The sequence below is a fragment of the Corythoichthys intestinalis genome, chromosome 3 (assembly GCF_030265065.1).
Source record: "Corythoichthys intestinalis isolate RoL2023-P3 chromosome 3, ASM3026506v1, whole genome shotgun sequence".
Taxonomy (NCBI): domain Eukaryota; kingdom Metazoa; phylum Chordata; class Actinopteri; order Syngnathiformes; family Syngnathidae; genus Corythoichthys; species Corythoichthys intestinalis.
In genome coordinates this window covers 19,449,926-19,472,407 of record NC_080397.1, presented here as the reverse complement: position 1 = coordinate 19,472,407, position 22,482 = coordinate 19,449,926, and the positions used below count along the sequence as shown (strand labels likewise).

The 22,482-nt window shown below is 39.8% G+C and overlaps 1 protein-coding gene across 3 annotated transcripts in view; it reads left to right on the top strand.

The window, feature by feature from the left end:
* ptch1 (patched 1) overlaps window positions 1-21,679 on the top strand; it is a 130,862-nt gene extending 109,183 nt beyond the window's left edge. The window contains exons 19-24 of one of the 3 annotated variants that reach the window (XM_057831160.1): window positions 4,983-5,120; window positions 5,222-5,364; window positions 16,962-17,061; window positions 17,163-17,510; window positions 18,390-18,852; window positions 18,939-21,679. In XM_057831160.1, coding sequence (XP_057687143.1) covers window positions 4,983-5,120; window positions 5,222-5,364; window positions 16,962-17,061; window positions 17,163-17,510; window positions 18,390-18,851 — 1,191 coding nt within the window. In that variant the 3' untranslated portion in view covers window position 18,852; window positions 18,939-21,679. Of the gene's footprint in view, window positions 1-4,982; window positions 5,121-5,221; window positions 5,365-16,406; window positions 16,700-16,961; window positions 17,062-17,162; window positions 17,511-18,389; window positions 18,853-18,938 lie in introns of those variants that run through there. The other 2 variants (XR_009062681.1, XM_057831161.1) reach the window with 2 other exon arrangements.
* Window positions 21,680-22,482: the final 803 nt, after the last annotated feature.

Sequence of the window (22,482 nt, the reverse complement as noted above, 5' to 3'; positions counted from 1 at the left end):
CGATGACACGATTACAAAGTCGATCATTGAACTGCGGCCAAAGTAATTCTAAAAGAGCAAAATTGTAAGATGCATAAAAATTAAAACAAGCAAGACAGACAACAACAATGATGGATAGAAGTATAAAAATATTTGCCTGGCACGGCCAGACTGTTCTCCCTGTATTTTTCAAACACTGAGAGAAAAGTCTGGAAACCAGCCCATTAACGGCCTCTCGAGCAGGTACAAAATCACTCGACAAATCAGATTCGTTTATTTGCGTGACGTGTTCTTAACGAGCAACGTCACTCTTGCGCGTCGGAAGTCGTCTCCACAACAACACAGATGGTGAACAGGAGAGCCGAGAATATGTTCCAATCCACGGTAAAATCAGTTTTAAATTACCAAAAACACATCGACACGAGTCATTGACAACAGTCTGTCTCGCGCTAGCCATGTTGAATGAACTCCGCTCTCCTCGTATGTTTACTTCCGCGCGCAAGTCCCTCGTCCTGCCCTCGTCGTTTTACTAACGTCACGTCTGCCCGTCGCTGATTGGTCCACTCCGCTGTCTGTTTGCTGTGGCTTGCTCCGCTCTGGAAATTGTATCCGCTGAATGGTAGCCAGACTCAATAGCTGGAACAGTGGTGAGTCTGGTGTACCAGGCAATAAAAATATAACTACTAAAACAATTTAGCAATTGGCTGACTTGGGCTTGTTAAGTGCTAAAATGTAAGTGAGGTATATAGATATGATCATAAGAGATGTGATTGTCTTTTAAAGTGACTTCAGTGATGAAAGTGAGTTCAGTGATATTTGGGGGTGGGGGGTTAAGGTTAGGGTACCCTAACCCTACTACGGAGCACGGCAAGAGTCAACAGTCTGACAGCTTCAGGGAAGAAGCTGTTCCTGAGCCTGGTAGTCTTGCTCTGTATACCCCTCAGCCGCCTGCCTGAGAGGAGGGGCTGAAACAGACTGTGAGCGGGGTGGGTGGAGTCTTTCATGATGCGGAGGGCTCTGCCTCTACATCGAGAGGTGCAGAGATCCGTGGTGTTTGGAAGGCTGCTCCCCACAGTCGTCTGTGCAGCCTTCACCACCCTCTGCAGAGCCTTTCTCTCAGCAGCAGTACAGCTGCCGTGCCAAACGGCGATACAAGTGAAGAGGACACGCTCGACTACATAGTGGTAGAAGCTCATGAGGACTGAGCTCCTGAGTCCAGCTCCCCGCAGCTTCCTCAGGAAGTACAGGCGCTGGTTGGCCTTCCTGACCAGATGGGCAGTGTTGGTACTCCGGGTGAGGTCTCCAGATATGTGCACACCCAGGCACTTGTAGCTGGGGACCACTTCCACAGCCGCTCCTCTGATGTACAGGGGCGAGGGAGGGCGTCTGTCCCTCCTGAAGTCCACCACCATCTTATGCACGTTGATGCAGAGGTTGTTAGCTCTGCACCACTCCGCCAGTATTTGGACTCTTCGTTGTTAGTGATGCGTCCTACTACTGCTGTGTCGACAAACCATTGTCAGGTTCACCCTCCAAAGACCCCTCTGCTCCTTCACCACACAATCCTCATTAATGACCTAAACTGACATGCGTTATACATCTTAGGTTTACTGGAGAAATATTGTAAAGGTACCTTCATGATGCAAGCACAATTCGTTCCACGACCAAGCATCCATTTTCTCTATTAGAAATAATTAAATTCCAGTTAATGCTTGCAACATTTCCCATGATCCCCATGTTCCCCTAAATTAAAATTAAATGCATCATTTTTAAGGCTAAATAATCTGATGAAGAAAGAAAAATATAAAAACAATGTTATTTACATACAAGCACTTACCATGCTTTTCTTTTGGTCAATTTAAAGAAAATAATAATAATAAATCAAGTTTTAATATTATAACACAAATTTAATTGGAATGCATTTGTCAAAGTTGGCAAATAATTCAAATAATATACTGTATTAGAAAATGTACATACAAATGCATATACTGTACATTATGTTAAGATTTAAGAAAAATATTTTAAATGTTGATATGCAGCTAAAATAAATAACAACATACAAATATAAGAACAATTATCACAAAGAGTGACAATATTAAGAACATCTGTGTCATCGCATACCACCAAAAATCAGAAAAACATCTTTTACAACCTCTAAAAACCATGAATATTATTTCGGATGAAGGGTAAAAATTTATAATTCTGAGTGATTATACAGTACATCCACCTCATTGGCATTTACGTTTGTACATACAGTAGTCTGTTCTGGCTTACTATTTATATCCACACATGCACGCACACACTTCCCCTTACTTGCTCACCATCCTCAAAGGATTTGGGCCCCATGTAACCTGACACCTGCCAGCTGATAATGGCATTTACTCCCCGTCTTTTCGGTGGCCTCCACATAGACAAATACATTTCTCCCACATATGCTGGTACTATAAACTGTACCACATTTGTAGGAACATATCCATCGGCCTCTGCTGCCTAAATGGCAGGACCGTCACTAGACCTAATACAATACTGTGGCACAGCGGGGCGAGCGAGCAAAAAAAGTTGTTTTTTTAGCGCGTATCTATCATAAAAAATCAGAAATAGTGCTTTAAACTATATCTAATTAGACCTAAATACAAGTTTCTGTAAAAAAAATTTTAAAAGGGGCGGGGGGACATTTTCTTGTTTTTCAGCTGTCAATACAGAAATTGGGATATATCACTGTAAGTGTTATGCAATTATTCAGTGTTTCTCAACTGGTAGGTTATGACCTAAAAGTGGTTTATGTTGCCTTGGTGGGTTACCTAGCTTACCTCTCTCATTCCTTCTGGCCGATATATCCTTGCTGCGAGAAAATAACTTTCTAATATCCATTTTCAAGAGTAATGTTGTTTGAGTCAAATAGAAAAATATGTCTTGTTACAGATTACGGAGACTACAGTAAAAAAATAAAATGCTTGTAAAACAGCTGTAAATTATGAGCATACGTACAAAATTGTTACAGGTTATAGCCAAGGAAAGGCAATTCATACATATTTTTTCTATTCATTTTGTTCATATACAGTGGGGCAAATAAATATTTAGTCAACCACCAACTGTGCAAGTTCTCCTACTTGAAAAGATTAGAGAGGCCTGTAATTGTCAACATGGGTAAACCTCAACCATGAGAGACAGAATGTGAAAAAAAACAACAGAAAATCACATTGTTTGATTTTTAAAGAATTTATTTCCTAATTAGAGTGGAAAATAAGTATTTGGTCACCTATAAACAAGCAAGATTTCTGGCCGTCAAAGAGGTCTAACTTCTTCTAACGAGGTCTAACTAGGTCTAACAAGGCTCCACTCGTTACCTGTATTAATGGCACCTGTTTTAACTCATTATCGGTATAAAAGACACCTGTCCACAATCTCAGTCAGTCACACTCCAAACTCCACTATGGTCAAGACCAAAGAGCTGTCGAAGGACACCAGAGACAAAATTGTAGACCTGCACCAGGCTGGGAAGACTGAAAATGCAATAGGTAAAATGCATAGTGTAAAGAAATCAACTGTGGGAGCAATTATTAGAAAATGTAAGACATACAAGACCACTGATAATCTCCCTCGATCTGGGGCTCCATGCAAGATCTCACCCCGTGGCGTCAAAATGATAACAAGAACGGTGAGCAAAAATCCCAGAACCACACGGGGGGACCTAGTCAATGACCGACAGAGAGCTGGGACCACAGTAACAGTGAAAAGCTTGTGAAGAGTTACAGAAAACGTTTGGCCTCCGTTATTGCCAACAAAGGGTACATAACAAAGTATTGAGATGTTTTGGTATTGACCAAATACTTATTTTCCACCATGATTTGCAAATAAATTCTTTAAAAATCAAACAATGTGATTTTCTGTTTTTTTTCCACATTCTGTTTCTCATGGTCGAGGTTTACTCATGTTGACAATTACAGGCCTCTCTAATATTTTCAAGTGGGAGAACTTGCACAATTAGTGGTTGACTAAATACTTATATGCCCCACTGTATCAGTATTGATACGGTTTAAATACCACATATCACATTAACACAATCTTTGGCAAAGCTCGAGTGAAAGTCTCTCACTCAAATCGCTTTTAATTGTCATTTTATTTATTGCCAGTTTGCTAAAAGACAGCAGCTAATCAGATACTTCAATTTGCGACCAGAGTAGTTACAGCAGTTAACTGCTTGATACGTAAAGAATAAAGTTGAGCCATTTAAATTCAAAATACATGAGAATATGTGACCAAACAAACATCAACACAGAGGGAAAAACAAACAACATAAATCGTCTGTTTATCTGGCATTAACCTGTAAAGCAGGTGGGAAGATGTCATTTGCACAATCGACTGTATGATTGGCACAAGCACTGTAATATTGAGGCTGCATTCACGTGTTGTTGGAGTGTTTGAAAAAAATTATTCTCTATTACATGGTGTCTATATAAAGCACCTAACAGTAACTCAACTTGTGATGTATCGTTGGAGCGTTAAAAAAGGTTACTCTTATTTGTAGCAACCATGTTTTTATCCCACATTACAACTTTACAACACATCAGAACGATTTTCCAACTTGGGAACTCAGATCTCCCGACATACATGAACACAGCATACTTCCCCAAGGTGCTTCGCTAAAGTATCAACTCATATGCTTATCACAGCCGAAGTTACGTGCATAAATTACCATATTAAGGAGCGATTTGCTGATTGTGTTTATGGAGAGAATAGAGTAATATGACCATATTAAATAGGCACATTCTGTAGATTTAAAACTCCAAAGTGTTTTGGGTTTTTTTTTTTAACTGGTGAAATTTATACTTGGGCACCGTGGACCAATACTGTGGCACGTGCCCCAGTGAAATATGTCTGGCAACATCCATATAACACATTAGATCACAGAACTCTACATACAGCACATGCGCTGTACGTGTAAGGGAATTGCTTAGAATGCATGTATTAACCAGCCTGCTTGCTGCTTCCATGTACTGCAGGTATTGGTGCTGTCTCTCATGACAGTGGAGCTGTTTGGCTTCATGGGGCTGATGGGAATCAAGCTGAGCGCCGTCCCAGTGGTCATCCTCATCGCCTCAGTAGGCATTGGAGTGGAGTTTACCGTCCATGTAGCCCTGGTATGCATATCAGTTCTATATGTTGCATGGCTACAGTATTTGCTCCAACCAGGTGGGTGCTCAAGGTTTAGCTAAAGTATGTGTTTTTATGTGTGCTGAAGGCCTTCCTGACAGCCATAGGGGATCGTCACAAGCGGGCAGTGCTGGCTCTGGAACACATGTTTGCACCGGTACTCGACGGCGCCTTCTCCACGTTGTTGGGCGTTTTGATGCTCGCGGGCTCGGAGTTTGACTTCATCGTCAGGTGAATACACTTAGGGATACGGGATGCTAATTGTGCTTTAAGATGACAGAATTGCGCTTATATGGAGCGCTCTGTCGGGGTCTGAGTGTCGGCAAACCACAAAGACCATGCCTCAACCTGCATGTCGGCCTGGAATCTACCTGAGACGCTGGTCATGCATGAGGGCTCTCTACCCTCCTCTTCCCCCTCTAATCCGTTTTCTTCTTCCAGCTACCCGAAGAACACCTTTTTTAAGCCTATTGTTGGGGTCTCCTCAACTGCGCTGTCTTTATCCCTTGTCTTTTAAAACATGTTAAAACAACACCTTCTTCACAACTTTAGGACCTTTATCTGGCTTGTGTCAGTGTTTGCGACTAAGTCATTCTGTCAGAAGAGACACTGGTTAAAATCTTAATTGAGAGAACTAATTCACAAAGTTCTGTGACATATGCTGTCAGATGCGGCATCAAAAAAAGAGTATGCAGAGCATGCTCTGTTAAGTCTGAGTCATGCTTCTGCATTGCAGTGACGGCGTAACGACGACAGCGTCAATGAGCATTCGATAGTTCTGCGGCAAGGGAACGCATTGTTCTGTAATTCATCACCAAACCACTAGAGGGATGTGGCGTTGTGTTTGTAAGGTTTTCTAATATTTTTTCCACGGAAGTTTTTTGTTTGCCATTTGGCAATCCTTATAATGTCTTGACAAGACATTGTAGAGGTTGTCATACTTGCGGACCTCTTCGATGATACTCTCGTCGGCTTGGTCCATTTTAGCGTGTAGCACAACTATGTTTAAAAATGGCGGTGATTTCACGCTGAACGGGAAACAACAGTCTGAGCGGACCAATCATAGTCCATTTGTGTCACGCCTCCATACGTTGACTTGACGCGAAGTCAGAAAATTGTGGAGAGCACGTCAGGCTACGGCGAAGGGTCGTAAATTGGGTCTGCCTTGGCGGCGTAGGTCTGCCCAAAGCATAACTCAGCCTTTAGAAGTATAGTTTGAAGAACTCCTTTGTTGTTGATGTTGTTAGCATCTGGGTAAAAAGTACAACTTCTCAGAGCTATGTGTACAATAGTGTCGGATGTGGGAAATTGACCCTGGAGATGGATGGGCACTTAGATGATGTATAGACCCTTGTTTGATCACTGGTAGTATAGATAGAGACTGGGCATAAGCATACCTAAAGATACTACAGTAACTGTATTCTTTATGCCTTGTGATAAGTCGTGATTAAGGGTGTAACGGTACATGTAATCGTATTGAACTATTTTGGTACGTGGTGCTCGGTTCGGAACGGACGCGTACTGAACGAGTTTCTGACGTAATATAACCCTTACTTTTCGAGGCTGTGAGTCGATCGGCTTACAGTTTCTTACTTCATCTTCTCTACTATAATGAGGACCAACATGGTAGGACAGTATAACCCAGAAACGTCAACGGCGCGACAACGTGGCCGCCGCGAGAACGCAGTGAATCGCGGGCGTTAGAGTCAATCAGCCAATGCACACCAGTCGCAGTGCGGCCGTGTGTTAGATGCGTCCCAGAAGCGGCTCAACGCGACGCACGCGAAAATAACAGCAGCGTTTATTATTTGACGCGAGACGCGGCCCTCCTGCGTCAATACTACTACCGGTAGTTAGGACCGGGCCGGAAGTCACTCGTGTAAAAATACGGTGAATCCGGTTGATTTTCAAACTAATATGCAATCGTAACCTACTTTTTGAGTCCATCAGATCTCTTGAGTGGTAGCTCGGGGCACAGTTGACTTGTCTTTGTTGATTTACTGCTGTCTTCTCTGCTATAAAAATAACCAACACGGCCCTGTGTTCAATACAAAACCCTCCTACCACAACAAAACAAGTAGGAACTAATGTTCACATAGGAACTAAAGTTATACAACATAAAATATACAATATAAATGAATACTACATCACATTTGTAAAATATAAACACATAATAAAATAAATAATAGCCCATTTAAATAAAATAAATCATAATTAGCTAAAACACCTGTAATTAAATAATAACAATAATACACACATCCTGCTTACACAATTAAAATTTATTAATTTCTGTGTGGCGCTTTAACTTGAGAAAATCCACCAATAAAGATTTTGAAAACCGTTCATAAGAAAAAAAAATGTTTCATTGAGGCATTTCATTTGTAAAATACATGTTAAAATCTTTGTCATTGGGATTGCTTTCGCGTTAGCACAGGACTTTTTTTCTTCTTTCTTTCAGAAAGAAAGCTGACCAATACGTGGGTCTGAAAGGCAAATTGTTGTTGGATTATCTTTAAATACCCGCTACTTTTTGAGCAGAATTCTAGCATTGTATAGGCTAATGTTCCTATTGTTGAAAGCACAAAAGTGGTTAATAAACAACTAGCACATTTATATTTTGCATTTTGTTTTCTTACTGTACTGAAAATGAGCCGAACCGTGATCTCAAAACCGAGGTACGTACGGAACCGAGATTTTTGTGTACTGTTACACCCCTAGTCGTGATAGATCTTCGGTATGTGTATTATAGTTACAAGTACAGTATGTGATTAAAAAAATAATATTGACGAAAAATCCATTTATTTTGATAATTTGTTTAAAAAAGTGACATGTATTATATCAGTTCACTGCAGACAGTCCAGTTGTTCATGCTTTTATTTGTTTAAATGTTGATGAGTATGGAAGAGAAGAACAAAAAACGCGGCTTTGACAAAATTTGAATATGAATAAGAAGAGAAATAGTGGCCTTCTGCAAAGTGTATTAAAGAAATATGACCTTACTTCAGTACTTTGTTGGGCTTTACTACTTTGTTGCATTAATTAAAGCATAAAGGCGGCATGGCATGGAGGTGATGAGCCTTTGGCACAGTTCAGTCTTATTGCAGCCCAATTGGCCTTGATATTGGCCTTCCACTCATCGTTTTTACAGAGTTTGTGGCCCTTCATCTTCCTCTTGACCCCATCTCTTAAATTTTCAGTGGTGTTTAAGTCAGATGAGCTTGCTGGCCAATCGAGTACAGTAACTCTGTGGCAATTAAACAGATTATTCGGTAGTTTTGGCTTTGTTGGCAGCAGGTGCCAAATTAAAATCATTGTTGCAATAAAGCTCATCAGCAGCGGGAAGTATGAAGTGGTCTATAATTACCTGGTGGACAGGTGAAAAGCCAAAAAAGGGCACTTTGATGATAGGAAAATACTTGCCAGCCTCCTCCATCCAGAATGTTCTATACCACTCTGATCATTAATGTTAACAGTGCTAAATTGCTTTGTACTGCAGTAACAAGGCATTTGTGTGTCTCCTACCTACTATGTCCCTGTGGAACTCAGGGAATGGATGAAGAAGGTAAAGGTATTGTGAAGGAAGGATGAAGGGAGTCAAAGGGGGTATGCAATATGAAAAGCCCGATAGTGGGGGGTTTGTTGGAAGAGCAGAAAAGTGTTCTGGCTTTTGAAATCTAGTTTTAATGGCCTTGGGTAGACATTTATAAGCATAAGTTGTGCAGGGGGAGGGCATTGGGTGGGGGGCTAAGAACGCAGCTGTGGAAAGCATGGAGAAGTGGAAATTAAAGCAGACAAACTGTGGGGGCTCTGTTGGTGGTTTTGTGTGTGTGCGTGTGTGTCCTTAAGAGCAGAGTCTGCAACGGCTGCAGCTTCACTGACGCCGAAGATGAGGCACCATTCTATATGTTCACACGGCCAGGGAGCATTATGAGAAGTTTCCAGTGAGCTCAGTGAGTGATTTAACATTGGAGTATGGTCGCGTGAAGCCGCAACATCGTCTGGCCGTGTAATTTGGGCAGCCGGCTCCTTTAAGAAAAGGTCCATGTGACTTCCAAACATGTAAACTTTAGTCATGTGCACACACACCCATGCCGGCCTTCTCCCCCAACCTGCTCTCTGACCTTGTAATCATGAGGGTCAACGATAGTGTGCCTGCTAGCCAGGACACACACACAGAGCAGGCGCTCATTTTTCTCCTCGCTTCCAGTGCTGTGTTCTGCTTTCTGGACCTTTTTTTGGAAGGTTCTCCTGTTTTGCGGGCAAACACAGCAGCGCCCCGAGATGGTTCCCCAACACCAGGGCCCCGCTCGTATTTGCTTGCTTTGAGTGGCTCTCTGACTTTCTCCTGTCAGCCATGTGAATGTTTTTACTCCAAACAGATTGGCGGGAGCACTGGGCCCCAGTATGTGAGCTGCACAGGGACGCAAGTGCCTATGTGTGTCTGCGTGCTATAAGTGATATAGCCTTTACCACACATGGTGTGGACCACAATCATAATTGTAGTTTGATGTACCGTTATAATCTTCCACATTTCTTTGGAAACAATGACCAACTATTTTTTGGAAAGTCAGCTTTTTTACTTCTCAAATAGTGGGGCGCACCCCCTCCAGGGGGGCGTAGAGTGATGAAGGGTGTGGCGCATGTGACCTCAGGACAACATACTTTTTTGCTGTATTAAAATAAAGTGTAATTGCACATCCACTCAGTGGATGGCAGTAGCACTCTCATTTTCATAGTGTGTGCAGTATTTTTTAACCAAACAAGAGTACACAGCAAAGACCACTGGAGATATGAAGCGCTAAGACAAGGAAATATGACAAAGCGTATGTATCGTTTGGCTGTTGGCTTTGACTTTTATAGTTTTTTTCAATTGCTTTGGTACATTCCTCAGATCAGAATTGAAATTCTCAAAACAACATTGATTACCTGCAAAAAAACAGTATTTTGTGCAAAATACTTTATCGCTCAAAATTAAATTTCTGTGTCAATGAACATGTCAGTGCTGTCAGAATGACAAGTCCTTGTTTCATTGTGTACAGACAAGACAGTGAAATTGCTTAAACATGCTCTCAATTGAACAAATTCTCTGGTGGAAGGCTCTGATGCTTAAGATTGTGTACTGTATGTAGGTACGTAAGTTACACTTTTGTGTGTGGGAGATTGATTGCAAGAGAATGGACAAGATTCAGTTTACACTTTTACTATATTTACAATTTCTTGACAGACCATGTCACTGCGATACAGAAAGCAAAAAAACAGCGCAAAGAAAAAAAACAAAAGCAAAATTAGAAATGTGAACACAAGACAATCGATTTTTTCCACATTCTTTCTACACATCTTCACATTCCTCGCCGTTGGGCCACAAATTTTCATCCACGTCACAATTGATGTCCTCTCTTGCTATACAGCGTGGAAAGAGCTTCTTGAAAATCTTTCTGAATACCTTATCCAGCCTCGGCAGGCATATGCTGTGATGTCACCGCATGCTACACTCATGGCATACAGAAGAGTCATTGAGTGTGAAGCTGGCGATCATACACTTGCAATCTCCATGTGGAGAAAAGTTCGTCTATGGGATTGAGGAATGGGGAGTATGGTTGGAGGAATTCCATTACCATTCTGTTGTTGGTTGCAAACCATTCCCTGATTATGTTGGAGTGTTGGAAACCCACATTTTCCCTAACTATCACAAATTTTGGCAGGTTAAAATAAGTTACGTAAAATAAGTAATGAAAATGCTTGGAAATAAGCACACACATGTTGACAAATTCTGACAACTTGTTCATGCATTTTGCATGTAAAGACATATGCAATGAAGTAATGTTGTGGGTGGTAAGATTATTCAATACAGACCTATGATCATGCATTTTGACCATCATGAGAGATGTGACTGATAATGTAGGAAACAGCAGAGAATTGTACAAAATCATTTTCATGGATGCACAAAAAATATCTGCAACTTGCTCAAAGAAATGAGAAACTTCTTTTTTGATGTGCACTAGTGATACGATGTGATGAGGATTGAACAGGTATTTTTGAGAATTTCACTTCTGATCTTAGAATCTTATCAAAGCAATTGAGAAAAACTGTAATGCAGTGGGAGATGAGGAAAGACCAGTCTGTTTACTGTGTCTAAAAAATGTTTGCAGGAAGCTAAATCAATTAAGACGTCACTTAAAGACATCCGACCCCAGTCACGTTACGTAATATGCCGCTTGATTTTTTTTCAGCGGAAACGTGCCAAATATTATCAACAATCGTCCCGCTTTGTCAGTGTTACATCAGTAAACCAGCCAGTACTGGTATACCAAGTTGCTCAGTGCAAAATAACCCAACACCATAGCAAAGAAGCTGATATTGCCTGCAGCAAAAATTAAAAACTGTTCCTCTTCAAATGACACTGTCATTTTAGTTCTATCAATTTTTGTTTTTCGGTCAAATTGTTTGGCATAATGTCCTCATGAGTTAATATTGCCAATCAATTTGAATTTATTGATTTTATTACATTTTATTTTTAGGTATCAAATGGTCAAAAAATGTACCTTGAGTGTAATTTTACAGTTTAGATGTGACTTTTTCAAAAATTCAGGCAAATTAATGCGCTTTAAATCTTTTCTGTTCCAAACAAAACAATGTTAATAAAGTTATACTTCATTTAATTATATGATTATTATTTAATCATATGATTATTTTAAGATGATCTATATATTTTTTCTTTAATATTAAAAAGGAAAATGTTATGCAGAGGTGTACTTATAACAATAAAAATTTTACAAACAATACAAACAAATGATATTATTTACAGTGGCGGGAGGGAGTTGGGGGGGTGCAAAACCTTTACATCTTCCTGGGGGTGGGGGTTAACAGAAAATAACTGAGAAGCACTGTATTAGTGGTAGGCAGTACACTTGGTAACAACTCCTCTGAGAATCCATCACAAATCATCAAAGAAATGTATTAAATGGATGGCCTACACAACATTTTATCTCACATACAAGAGTTCCTTGAGATGAGAGTTACCCCATTTAAATGTTTTTCAAGATATGAGTCATTATTTGGCTTTTTTGGAGGGGTGGTATGCAAGCAATAAATTCAAATACTAGCGCTGTATGGCGGCAGTGAACTCATCTTACTTCACAAGCAGTAGTTTGGCACATAGTCAACAGATCTTTGGGGGGGCTTCAAGCTGTGTAAAGTTTACAGTCAAGCTAAACATAAAAGAGAATTAAACCAGGTGTTAGTAATTTCGTGGACAGGCGCAAGCATGCGCTTTCGAAAGAGGGTGGTGTTTGTCACTAAAAGGCGTGTACACCGCTGACTCTTTCGCAACATTATGCAGGCTTCTTCATGTGTCTTTCAAACTGTCGTAGGTCCGCCGGACTTAGCACAGCTTGTCCTCTACCTAACGGAAGCAGAAACTGGTTTGCACAGTAGAAGGGGGGACCAAATCAGCCCTGCCACATCATTTTGTGTAGCCTGCGAAAGTATATCACGAGCTAAAACCGTGGCATATGAGACTAGAACATAACGAAACGAACGCCATTTTCTTCTGACGAGACAAGAACGAGATAAAATGCGACATAGTTTCTGTTATATTTTCAGAATACGTGATATTTTCATATTGTACATGTAGTGCGTCTGCTTTTATCGTAGCAGTGTTTGGGTCGTGTCACTCATGTGAGATGTGCTGCGTTCCATCTTGCTTGTTTGGAAACACATGGTAGGATTTGTTTTCTTGTGTTGGCAAGAGAGAATATGTAATGTTGCTTTAGCCTTTCAAGATCTGTGCTGAGTGATCATCACACTAAATCGTCGCGTGAGCAAAGCATTTGTGTTAGCATTAGCATCAAGTTTAGCATGGCGAGCATCCCTTAATTGCTCGGACAACGTTTTTTCTTTACATGCAGTTCGTGGCTTCTAGGTCGGTTTAATAATTGAAGATCATGTACTGCTTTTGCTGTTGAGTATGTATTACCATCACGAAGTTGGTGTTGTCCTTGTAGACGCTACAATATGTGCTCGTCTGTCAACGTTCATTTGAAATTGTTGGAAACCTTTGTTTTTGGACTAAAAAGACGAAATTTGTATGAGATTTCGTCGACTAAAACTAAACAAAGACAAACACATTTTGAAATGCCAAAAATATGACTAAGTCTAAGTCTAATAAGTATTTTCGTCCAAAAGACTAACACTAAGACAAAAATTAAACGGGCTGCCAAAAACAATGCTGGTTTAGAGATTATACAGTGGTATGAAAAAGTATCTGAACCTTTTGGAATTTCTCACATTTCTGCATCAAATCAATATTAAATGTGATCTGATCTTTGTCAAAATCACACAGATGAAAAAACTGTCTGCTTTAACTAAAACCAGTCAAATATTTATAGGTTTTCATCTTTTAATGAGGATGGCATGCACAATATGACAGAAGGGGGGGAAATAAGTAAGTGAACCCTCTGCCTTAAAGAGCCACTGAAACCAATTTTTACCAAACAATTTAAGTCAGGTGTGTGCCCAATCATTGACGAGTGGTTTAAAGCTTTCCTGCCCACTATAAAACACACATCTGGTAAGATTTGTCTTGATGAGAGGCATTGTCTGATGTGCATCATGAGTCGGTCAAAAGAGCTGTCTGAAGACCTGCAATCAAGGATTGTTGATATGTATAAAGCTGAGAAAGGATACAAAACACTGTCTAAAGGCCTTCCGTCAGATAGTTAAAGCTAAAAAGAGAATGGATCCTGCAACAAGACAGTGATCCAAAACACAGAAGTAAATCAACCTCAGAATGGTTTCAGAAGAGCAAAATACACGTTCTTGAGTGGCCAAGTCAAAGTCCAGACTTGAACCCCATTGAGATGCTGTAGCATGACCTAAAGACAGCGATTCATGCCAGACATCCCAGGAATCTGACTGAACTATAGCAGTTTTGTAGAGAGGTATGGGCAAAGATTAGTACTGAACAATGTCCCAGACTGATCTGCAGCTACAGGTAGTGTCTGGTTAAAGTTATTGCTGCCAAAGGGGAGCCGCAAAATATTAAATGTGATGGTTCACTTACTTATTTTTCCCCCTTCTGTCACTGTTTGCATAATATCCTCATTAAAATATGAAAACCTATAAATGTTTGGGTGGTTTTAGTTAAAGCAGACACTGTTTTTTCATCTGTGCGATTTTGACAAAGATCAGATCACATTTGATGGTAATTTTATGCAGAATTGTGAGAAATTCCAAAAGGTTCAGATACTTTTTCATACCACTGTATGTGTATATAAGTATATATTGTGTATACAGTGCCTTGCAAAAGTATTCGGCCCCCTTGAATCTTGCAACCTTTCGCCACATTTCAGGCTTCAAACATAAAGATATAAAATTTTAATTTTTTGTCAAAAATCAACAACAAGTGGGACACAATCGTGAAGTGGAACAACATTTATTGGATAATTTAAACTTTTTTAACAAATAAAAAACTGAAAAGTGGGGCGTGCAATATTATTCGGCCCCTTTACTTTCAGTGCAGCAAACTCACTCCAGAAGTTCAGTGAGGATCTCTGAATGATCCAATGTTGTCCTAAATGACCGATGATGATAAATAGAATCCACCTGTGTGTAATCAAGTCTCCGTATAAATGCACCTGCTCTGTGATAGTCTCAGGGTTCTGTTTGAAGTGCAGAGAGCATTATGAAAACCAAGGAACACACCAGGCAGGTCCGAGATACTGTTGTGGAGAAGTTTAAAGCCGGATTTGGATACAAAAAGATTTCCCAAGCTTTAAACATCTCAAGGAGCACTGTGCAAGCCATCATATTGAAATGGAAGGAGCATCAGACCACTGCAAATCTACCAAGACCCGGCCGTCCTTCCATACGAAGACTTGATTACACACAGGTGGATTCTATTTATCATCATCTGTCATTTAGGACAACATTGGATCATTCAGAGATCCTCACTGAACTTCTGGAGTGAGTTTGCTGCATTGAAAGTAAAGGGGCCGAATAATATTGCACGCCCCACTTTTCAGTTTTTTATTTGTTAAAAAAGTTTAAATTATCCAATAAATGTTGTTCCACTTCACGATTGTGTCCCACTTGTTGTTGATTCTTGACAAAAAATTCAAATTTTATATCTTCATGTTTGAAGCCTGAAATGTGGCGAAAGGTTGCAAGGTTCAAGGGGGCCGAATACTTTTGCAAGGCACTGTATATAGATTACATGTATATAAACTTAGAACTACTCATCTACTCAAAAGCATAGTATATGCTTGCATACAAAATATACATATATCCACATTCTGTATACTACAATAATGAAATGTCTGATGGTCAGTATGTTACTTCAAAACAACAACATTGATCGTGAGTCCGTTCACTCTTGGCATAGCAAAATTCTACAGTGTTCCCATTAGGAAATGGAAATAAATTTAGAGAATAAACAAATTGAAATAAGCCAAAATATATGAAAGTATTTGCTACTAAGAGGCTCAAAAAAGAGGTTTTTCACAATTTTGAGATTAACAATGTCTCTCAACAATTCACTTGATAAACAATTAGTTGACGATTAGTCCTTTAATCGTGACTACCCTAGTTTCACTGCCATTGAAAAATTTATACACGTTGTTTGACGTAATGGCCCTCCAAAGGAAACCCTACTCAGATGTGGCCGACGAAAAGTTTGACATCCCTTCCTTTGACGTTAGAGGAAAATTTAACCTGTATCTCAATGCACCACTCTATTTAGATTACATATGTGTGGTTCCTGGTCCATGTATGCCCCTGATGGAGACCTCCAGCTAATGATGGTAGAGTGACAGGGTACAAGGGGCGTATCTTACCTGGTACATTGGAGATTTAATTAGACTGGGGGGATTGTAATTTGCCCGGGAATTTCACAGGGGCTTGGTCCAGAAAGAAGGAAGAGGAAAGTGAGTGAACGAAATAAAAGACAGGGGGCCACGGCAGTGGAGGAGGTGGGGGGGGGTCATCTCCTTCCTTGCCCGCTAAATTGTTCGAGCTTCTAATATACCCTTCACTCTATTCACTCTCTTGAGAGGGAGGGCCCCCTCGTCGCCCCTCTTTTACACGGCGCCTCCTCCTTTCACATTCCTCTTTGCTTTGTTTTCTCCATGTTTTGCTTATACACCACACACACACCCAAAAGAGAGCACCCCTATTCTCAATCACCCCAGAACCCCTCACAGGCGACTCATTTTTTGCATTAATCAGCACTGGCTAATTATGCTTCCTCTTTCTTTTCTCTTTCTGGCATCTTTAAGACTAACCCTCTTTTAGCCGGACTTAAAAACGCATCAGGTACTGTTTTGCTTCAAATACACAAAGTGCATGCCTGGATGTGTAGGAGGGGGTTAAATGTATGTGTGTGTGCTTCGGCATGGTTAGTTGTTGTGGTTGAGCTTGTCCAAATGTTATTGGGGGGCGTGCGGTTTGTATCTGTTGTTATTTTTCCGTTCATATTTAAAAAAAAAAAAAAAAAAAGAAGACAAAAAAACTGCATGTTGCATAACGGCACTAACATGTTTGCATGCGTCTTATACAGCAGAACCTGAAAATCTTCAAAATATCTTTTTTAAAATTTTTCTAGTATTTTCTAAAGGTTTTCAATTGAGTTGCATATTTTTAAGAAAAGAATTGCATATTTTCAAGATAATCTGATACAAAGTAAAAATATTGTGCTTTGGGGAAAATATTTGGACTGTAAATGTTTAAGCAAAAATCTTTTTTTGGACTATTTTATCTGCCATGTTATTTTATTATTGAGAATTATTTTATCCTTTTGAAGCTCGACTACAATCTTTGAATTGTGCTTGCAGGTATTTCTTTGCAGTATTGGCCATCCTAACAGTTCTGGGAGTTCTGAATGGACTGGTCCTTCTTCCTGTGTTGCTATCCTACTTTGGGCCCTATCCTGAGGTAAACTTAAAAAAAATAAATGAATAAATAAATAAACAGGAGTGACCGATGAATTAAAATCGGCCCAAAATAATGCATTTGATTCACTTCTTGCATGTCAGGTGTCACCAGTGGATGGTCGCAGCAGGTTACCCACCCCAGATTCTCCATCCCACGTGGTCCGCTTCTCAGTCCGTCCCCGCCCCACCGCCTCGGCCACCTCGGGCGCAGCCTCAGATTCGTCGGACTCCGAGTACAGCTTCAACAGCAGCGCTTCGGGTGTCAGCCAGGAACTGCCGAGCGACAATTTGCCCCCGCATGGGGGGCAAGCTGGAGCTGAAGAACATCAGCAGTACCATTTCCACACCAGTAGGGGCAGGGTAAACAGGCCGGAAGAGGAAAGGAGGGTGGGATCAGGGCACCGGCGCTCAACCAGGCAGCCCGATCCCCCGCCCTCTAATGTATCCTCGGTAAGCCTAAAGTTTCTTGGAATTATCATTGTAATTTTCATTTTGTTAACTTTGTTCTTAAAATAACTTGTTTTAAAACATTCAGTCGAAAAATATTCGTATTTTACCATTAAAAATATATGAATAAATAGTCAAGGTCAAGTAAACAATAATTTTACAGAAGGATTGAGAATCTTGTGAAAAAGGTTTTCACAGTACAGTACAGTTTTTCTGTGTATGTTTTGATATTGAAAAAAAATATACAAGATTCTATAATGCATTCACAAACTTCAAGCCAAACTTATCCTGTCATTGAGGTGAAAAAAATGACAGAAAAACACAACAAAAATATAAATAAATACACAAAGAAAATAGTACTTAATTTACAGGTATTTCATGTTTTGTAATTTTCTAAAATAATAACGATACAATAAATACAACACAACAAAAGACAAAAACAACTGAATAAATTAAGATTAAAATTGAACTTAATGTGCGAAGTATTTCCCATTGTGTATTTTCTCCCACATAAAAGGAAATTTTCAAATAAGAAAAAATACAACCAAACAAAATTGTAGTAAAACAAAGACTTTTGAATAAGATTTGTTTTTTTGGAGAAAAAATGAATGATTAAAATGAATGGGGAACTAAATCAACTGTTAAGAATAACTCGAGGAAGTTGTTATTGTTTTTTTTTTTTTTTAATCCCAAAAGAATTTTTGAAAACTGTAAATTGTTTATTCTAATTTTAATTGTTTAATTAATATGTAATTTCCCCAATATCTATTGAAGTAAATTTAGCCAAATGCTCATCAGCCTGTCCTCCATAGTAATTACATAGTGTAGTTATTATTAGTAAAAATAACATACAAATTAATGTGATTTTGTATTGTTGCACAGACTCAGGGTTGTAATGCTGGAACCGGGCCCGGTGCACAGTCACATAACAGGGACCCTAAGGATCAGCACCATCGGCAGGCCCCGCCCCCCGGCCGCCCGCGCACAGACGCTTTCGAAACCTCCAGCCAGGCCGGCGCCCCCTTTGGCACCCACGGCCACAGAGAACACTTGGGCCGCCGGGGGCGCGCTCCCCCGCATCACACTAACCCTTACGGTCAGCCCATCACCACGGTGACAGCGTCGGCCTCTGTCACAGTTGCCGTCCATCCCCCCGGTTCATCTTACCCGGGATACGCCGCCACGGACGGTCACTGCCAGGAGGAGCCCCAGCCCTCTTTCCAGGACCCCCATGTGCCCGCGGAATCCCACACAGGACACAGAGGGAGCACGGTGGAGCCAATGGAGCTTCAGGATCTGGAGTTTGAGGCAGCTTATGGCGACAGTGGCAGACGGGCCAGCTGAGGTTTGTCACCTCATATAGTACATTTCTATCAGGAAATATATGTCAAATAATATTTTGTATTAATATGAAGACTTCTTGCCTTGCAGTGCGTTCGTGCATGTCACGGCCAAAGATGTGGACTTTAAGCCGATGACCTGGCCCTGGCTCACCCGTGGTCCTAATGCCATCTCCTCATGGTGCTCTTTCTTACTGTAACCCTCTCGTCTTAAAATATTTCTATCTATATTTAAAAAGATGTATACATATGTAAATAGGAACAAAAGAAGTAGCTATCTTTTTTTTTTGTAGTAAGGGGAGAGATTGGTTGAAGTCCTCGCATTGACAGACTGAGGCAGCCATTTTGTATGGTGTTTGTATCTGTGTGAATGTGTGATTCCATCACAACATTTGAACCCAATTTGAACTATGCAAATGTAGGAAGAATTATAAAGATGGGATTTATTAATGGTGGGGATCGCGGAGCAAGTGATATGATATTCCAATAAGAAGATAATCACTAAGGTATATCCATATCAGAGGAATGACATAATTAAGTACACAAATACTAATAAAATATTTCAATATCAAATATCATGTACGTCTAAACGGTAAGTTATCATATTATATTGAATAATAGGTATCTTTCTTTAAAAATACTGTACATTACGCAGGTTTTTGTTTAGTCGTCAAAATATCGTCATATTGCGAGTCCCAGTTCTGATTGACATACCTGTTCAACATATGCTCAAATTAATGCACCCCAAAGACAAGACAGTTAATGTTCAACTGATCAATTTTATTTATTTTTTTGTAAATAATAAGTCATTTTGAATTTGATGCCTGCAACACATTCCAAATAAGCTGAGGCAGGCGCATGTGTACAGCGTGTTACAAGAACATTTCTTTGAGCCACACTCAATAAGCATTTGGGAAGTGAGGACACTCAAATACTGCACCGATATATGACTGTTATTGCGTACTGTATAATTTTTATGGTATCATTGGGAATATAAGATTTTGCGATGTATGAATAAATTCGGCAAAATATCATACTGTGATACTTAAGTATTGTCAGAAAGGTGATGTTTAATGCAGTGTTCTTTTTGGCAGCCAGTTAAATTTTCGTCTTAGTCTTAGTTTTTGGCTAGGTTCATACCGCAGGTCTTAATGCACAATTCCGTTTTTTTTGTCCTTTCGGGTTTTTTTTGGCGTGGCCGTTCAGACTGCCTTTGACCATTGAGCCTGTTCAAGTATCACGCGTGGGCACTAAATCGCAGTCCGAGATGCGCTAAACAAGCTGACCCACATGCTCAGGAGCATCAAAACAAATGACTACACATGACACGCATACGGAGAGTTTGCCCCAACTCCCGGCCGTGTAGGCAATCTTGAAATATTGCTTATTTGGAACAGAGAGAAAACTGAGCATTCTCAGGCTTATCCTCAACCCATTTTATTTATTTTTTTTTTATGACTGTTGTCAAGCCCGCCTCTTCTCCAAAAGCCGCGTTCAAGCTAGGCGCTAATGCACAGCTGCACCGCTACCGTAGCGCCCTGTCTCTCTCGCTCTTTGCTGACACAATTGCTGCATATTAGGGCTGCACCTATCGAATATTTTAGTAGTCGATAATCGATGGATTAGTTAGTTCGAATAATCGAGTAATCGGATAAGAAACATGAAAAATTAAAATACCTTAGCTGAGCCACAAATGTTTTTTTTTTTTTTTTAAATGAGGATCTATGTACAACAAAATAACAACTGGCTAACTTACATTGAAAAAGTCCGCTTGCTTAAATGCTATAAAATGCTAAAAATGTATTTACAGTGCTCTTAAGAAATGGTTCAGACACATATTCCCACAAAAATTGGCTAAATATACCTATAAACTAAATTATGAATGCATTAAAAAGCATAAGGTCAAACAAAACTTAGCTTATTTTGGTCTTAACAGGGAGCAGTTGGATTCAGCCATGTGAAAAGAGGCTGACCAGAGGGCAGAGTATTCACCCTAATCAATAAAACTAAATGCAAACACTTTAAAAATAAACCATTACAATGCCACTTTAAGTAAAAGAATACTCGAAGCAACAAAATTTAATTCGAATATTTTTTTGTAATCGAATACTCGAGTTAATCGATTAATCGTTGCAGCACTACTGCATATATTCCGATTTGGGGGATTTGACAGTTCAGACCGCAGCCACATTCTGGAAAAGTATGGCCCGGATTGCATTTTAAACATTTAAACATATGAAAGTGACCTAGATCGGATTTGAAATGGTCCACTTTTATGAGACTTTTCCCGTTCAGACCTTTAAGTTAAAGCCTCACTGGAGTTGGAAAAACACGAAAAAATCGGATTCGTGCGTTAAGACTTGCGGTATGAACCTAGCCTTTTGGACGAAAATACTTATTAGTCTTAGTCATATTTAGTCATTTCAAAATGTGTTCGTCTTTGTCTGGTTTAGGCGACAATTCTCAAAATCTTTTTGTCTATAAACTTCAAACGTTTTAGTCCATGAATTAATAAATAAATAAAAGGTTTCCAACAATTTCGAATGAACATGACAGACGAGCAAATAACTGTAGAGTCTACAAGGACATCACCATTTTCATGATGATTATACACACACAGCAGGAAAAGGAAAAGACACCGAGTCACCGCGATAAATGCTAACACAAAAGCTATGCTAACGCTATAAGTTAGTTTAGTGTGTGATGACCACTCAACACAGACCTTTAAAGGCTAAAGCAACAGGGTATATCCAGCCAAAATAAGAAACCAAAACTTACCAAGCAGCACCTGACACATACGTTTCACAAGATGAGCCTGGAATGGGCACAGGCTTATTCAGTAAGCGTGGGGGGGGGGGGGGGGGGGGGGGGGTGCAGGACGTCACATGAGTGACACAACCAAACACTGCTAAATGAGTTTTAACTACACATACAATAAGAAAATATCACACATTGTGAGTTTATGACGGAAACTATGACTAATTCTCATCTCGTTCTCATGTCGTCAGACGAGAACTGGCATCCATCTCGTTATGCTTTAGTCTCCCAAGACACGTTTTCAGTGCGTCATCGTGACATCACCGTCATGAAAAAACTGTTCGTTGACGAAATATTTTCTTTATCGTCATCGGTGACGAAAACAACACTGGTATGATGATATTATTTATATCTTTGAATGACAGTTATCATGAAAAAATATGGTGATGCTATTGCTGTCGTGATATTATTAGTATAGTTGACACAATTCTATATTTTGATGATCTGTATCATTGGTAGAATACCATATCATGACTCTGCGATTTCCACCCCTCCGTGTACGCATGTTAGGCGTGTTAGCAACCTAACTAATTTATATTATGCTCATTTAAAACATGAGGGAAAATATGGTTAGGATTGTTCACTAGCAAAAAAGCATGTGTGTTAAAAAAATAAAGTGTGAATGTATAATGATTGTTCTACAAAGGTACGTGTGTTAAACTATGACATTTTATCACAAACCTGTGGTAGTTTTTGTTACAATGACTGTTTTAACTGCACACGCTATGCGTGCTATTTAAGATAAGCAGATATGAAGTCTTTTTTTTTTCCTTTTGTTTTAAATGAAGCTGTTTTTTGTTTTTCTTTTTCCAAGTCAC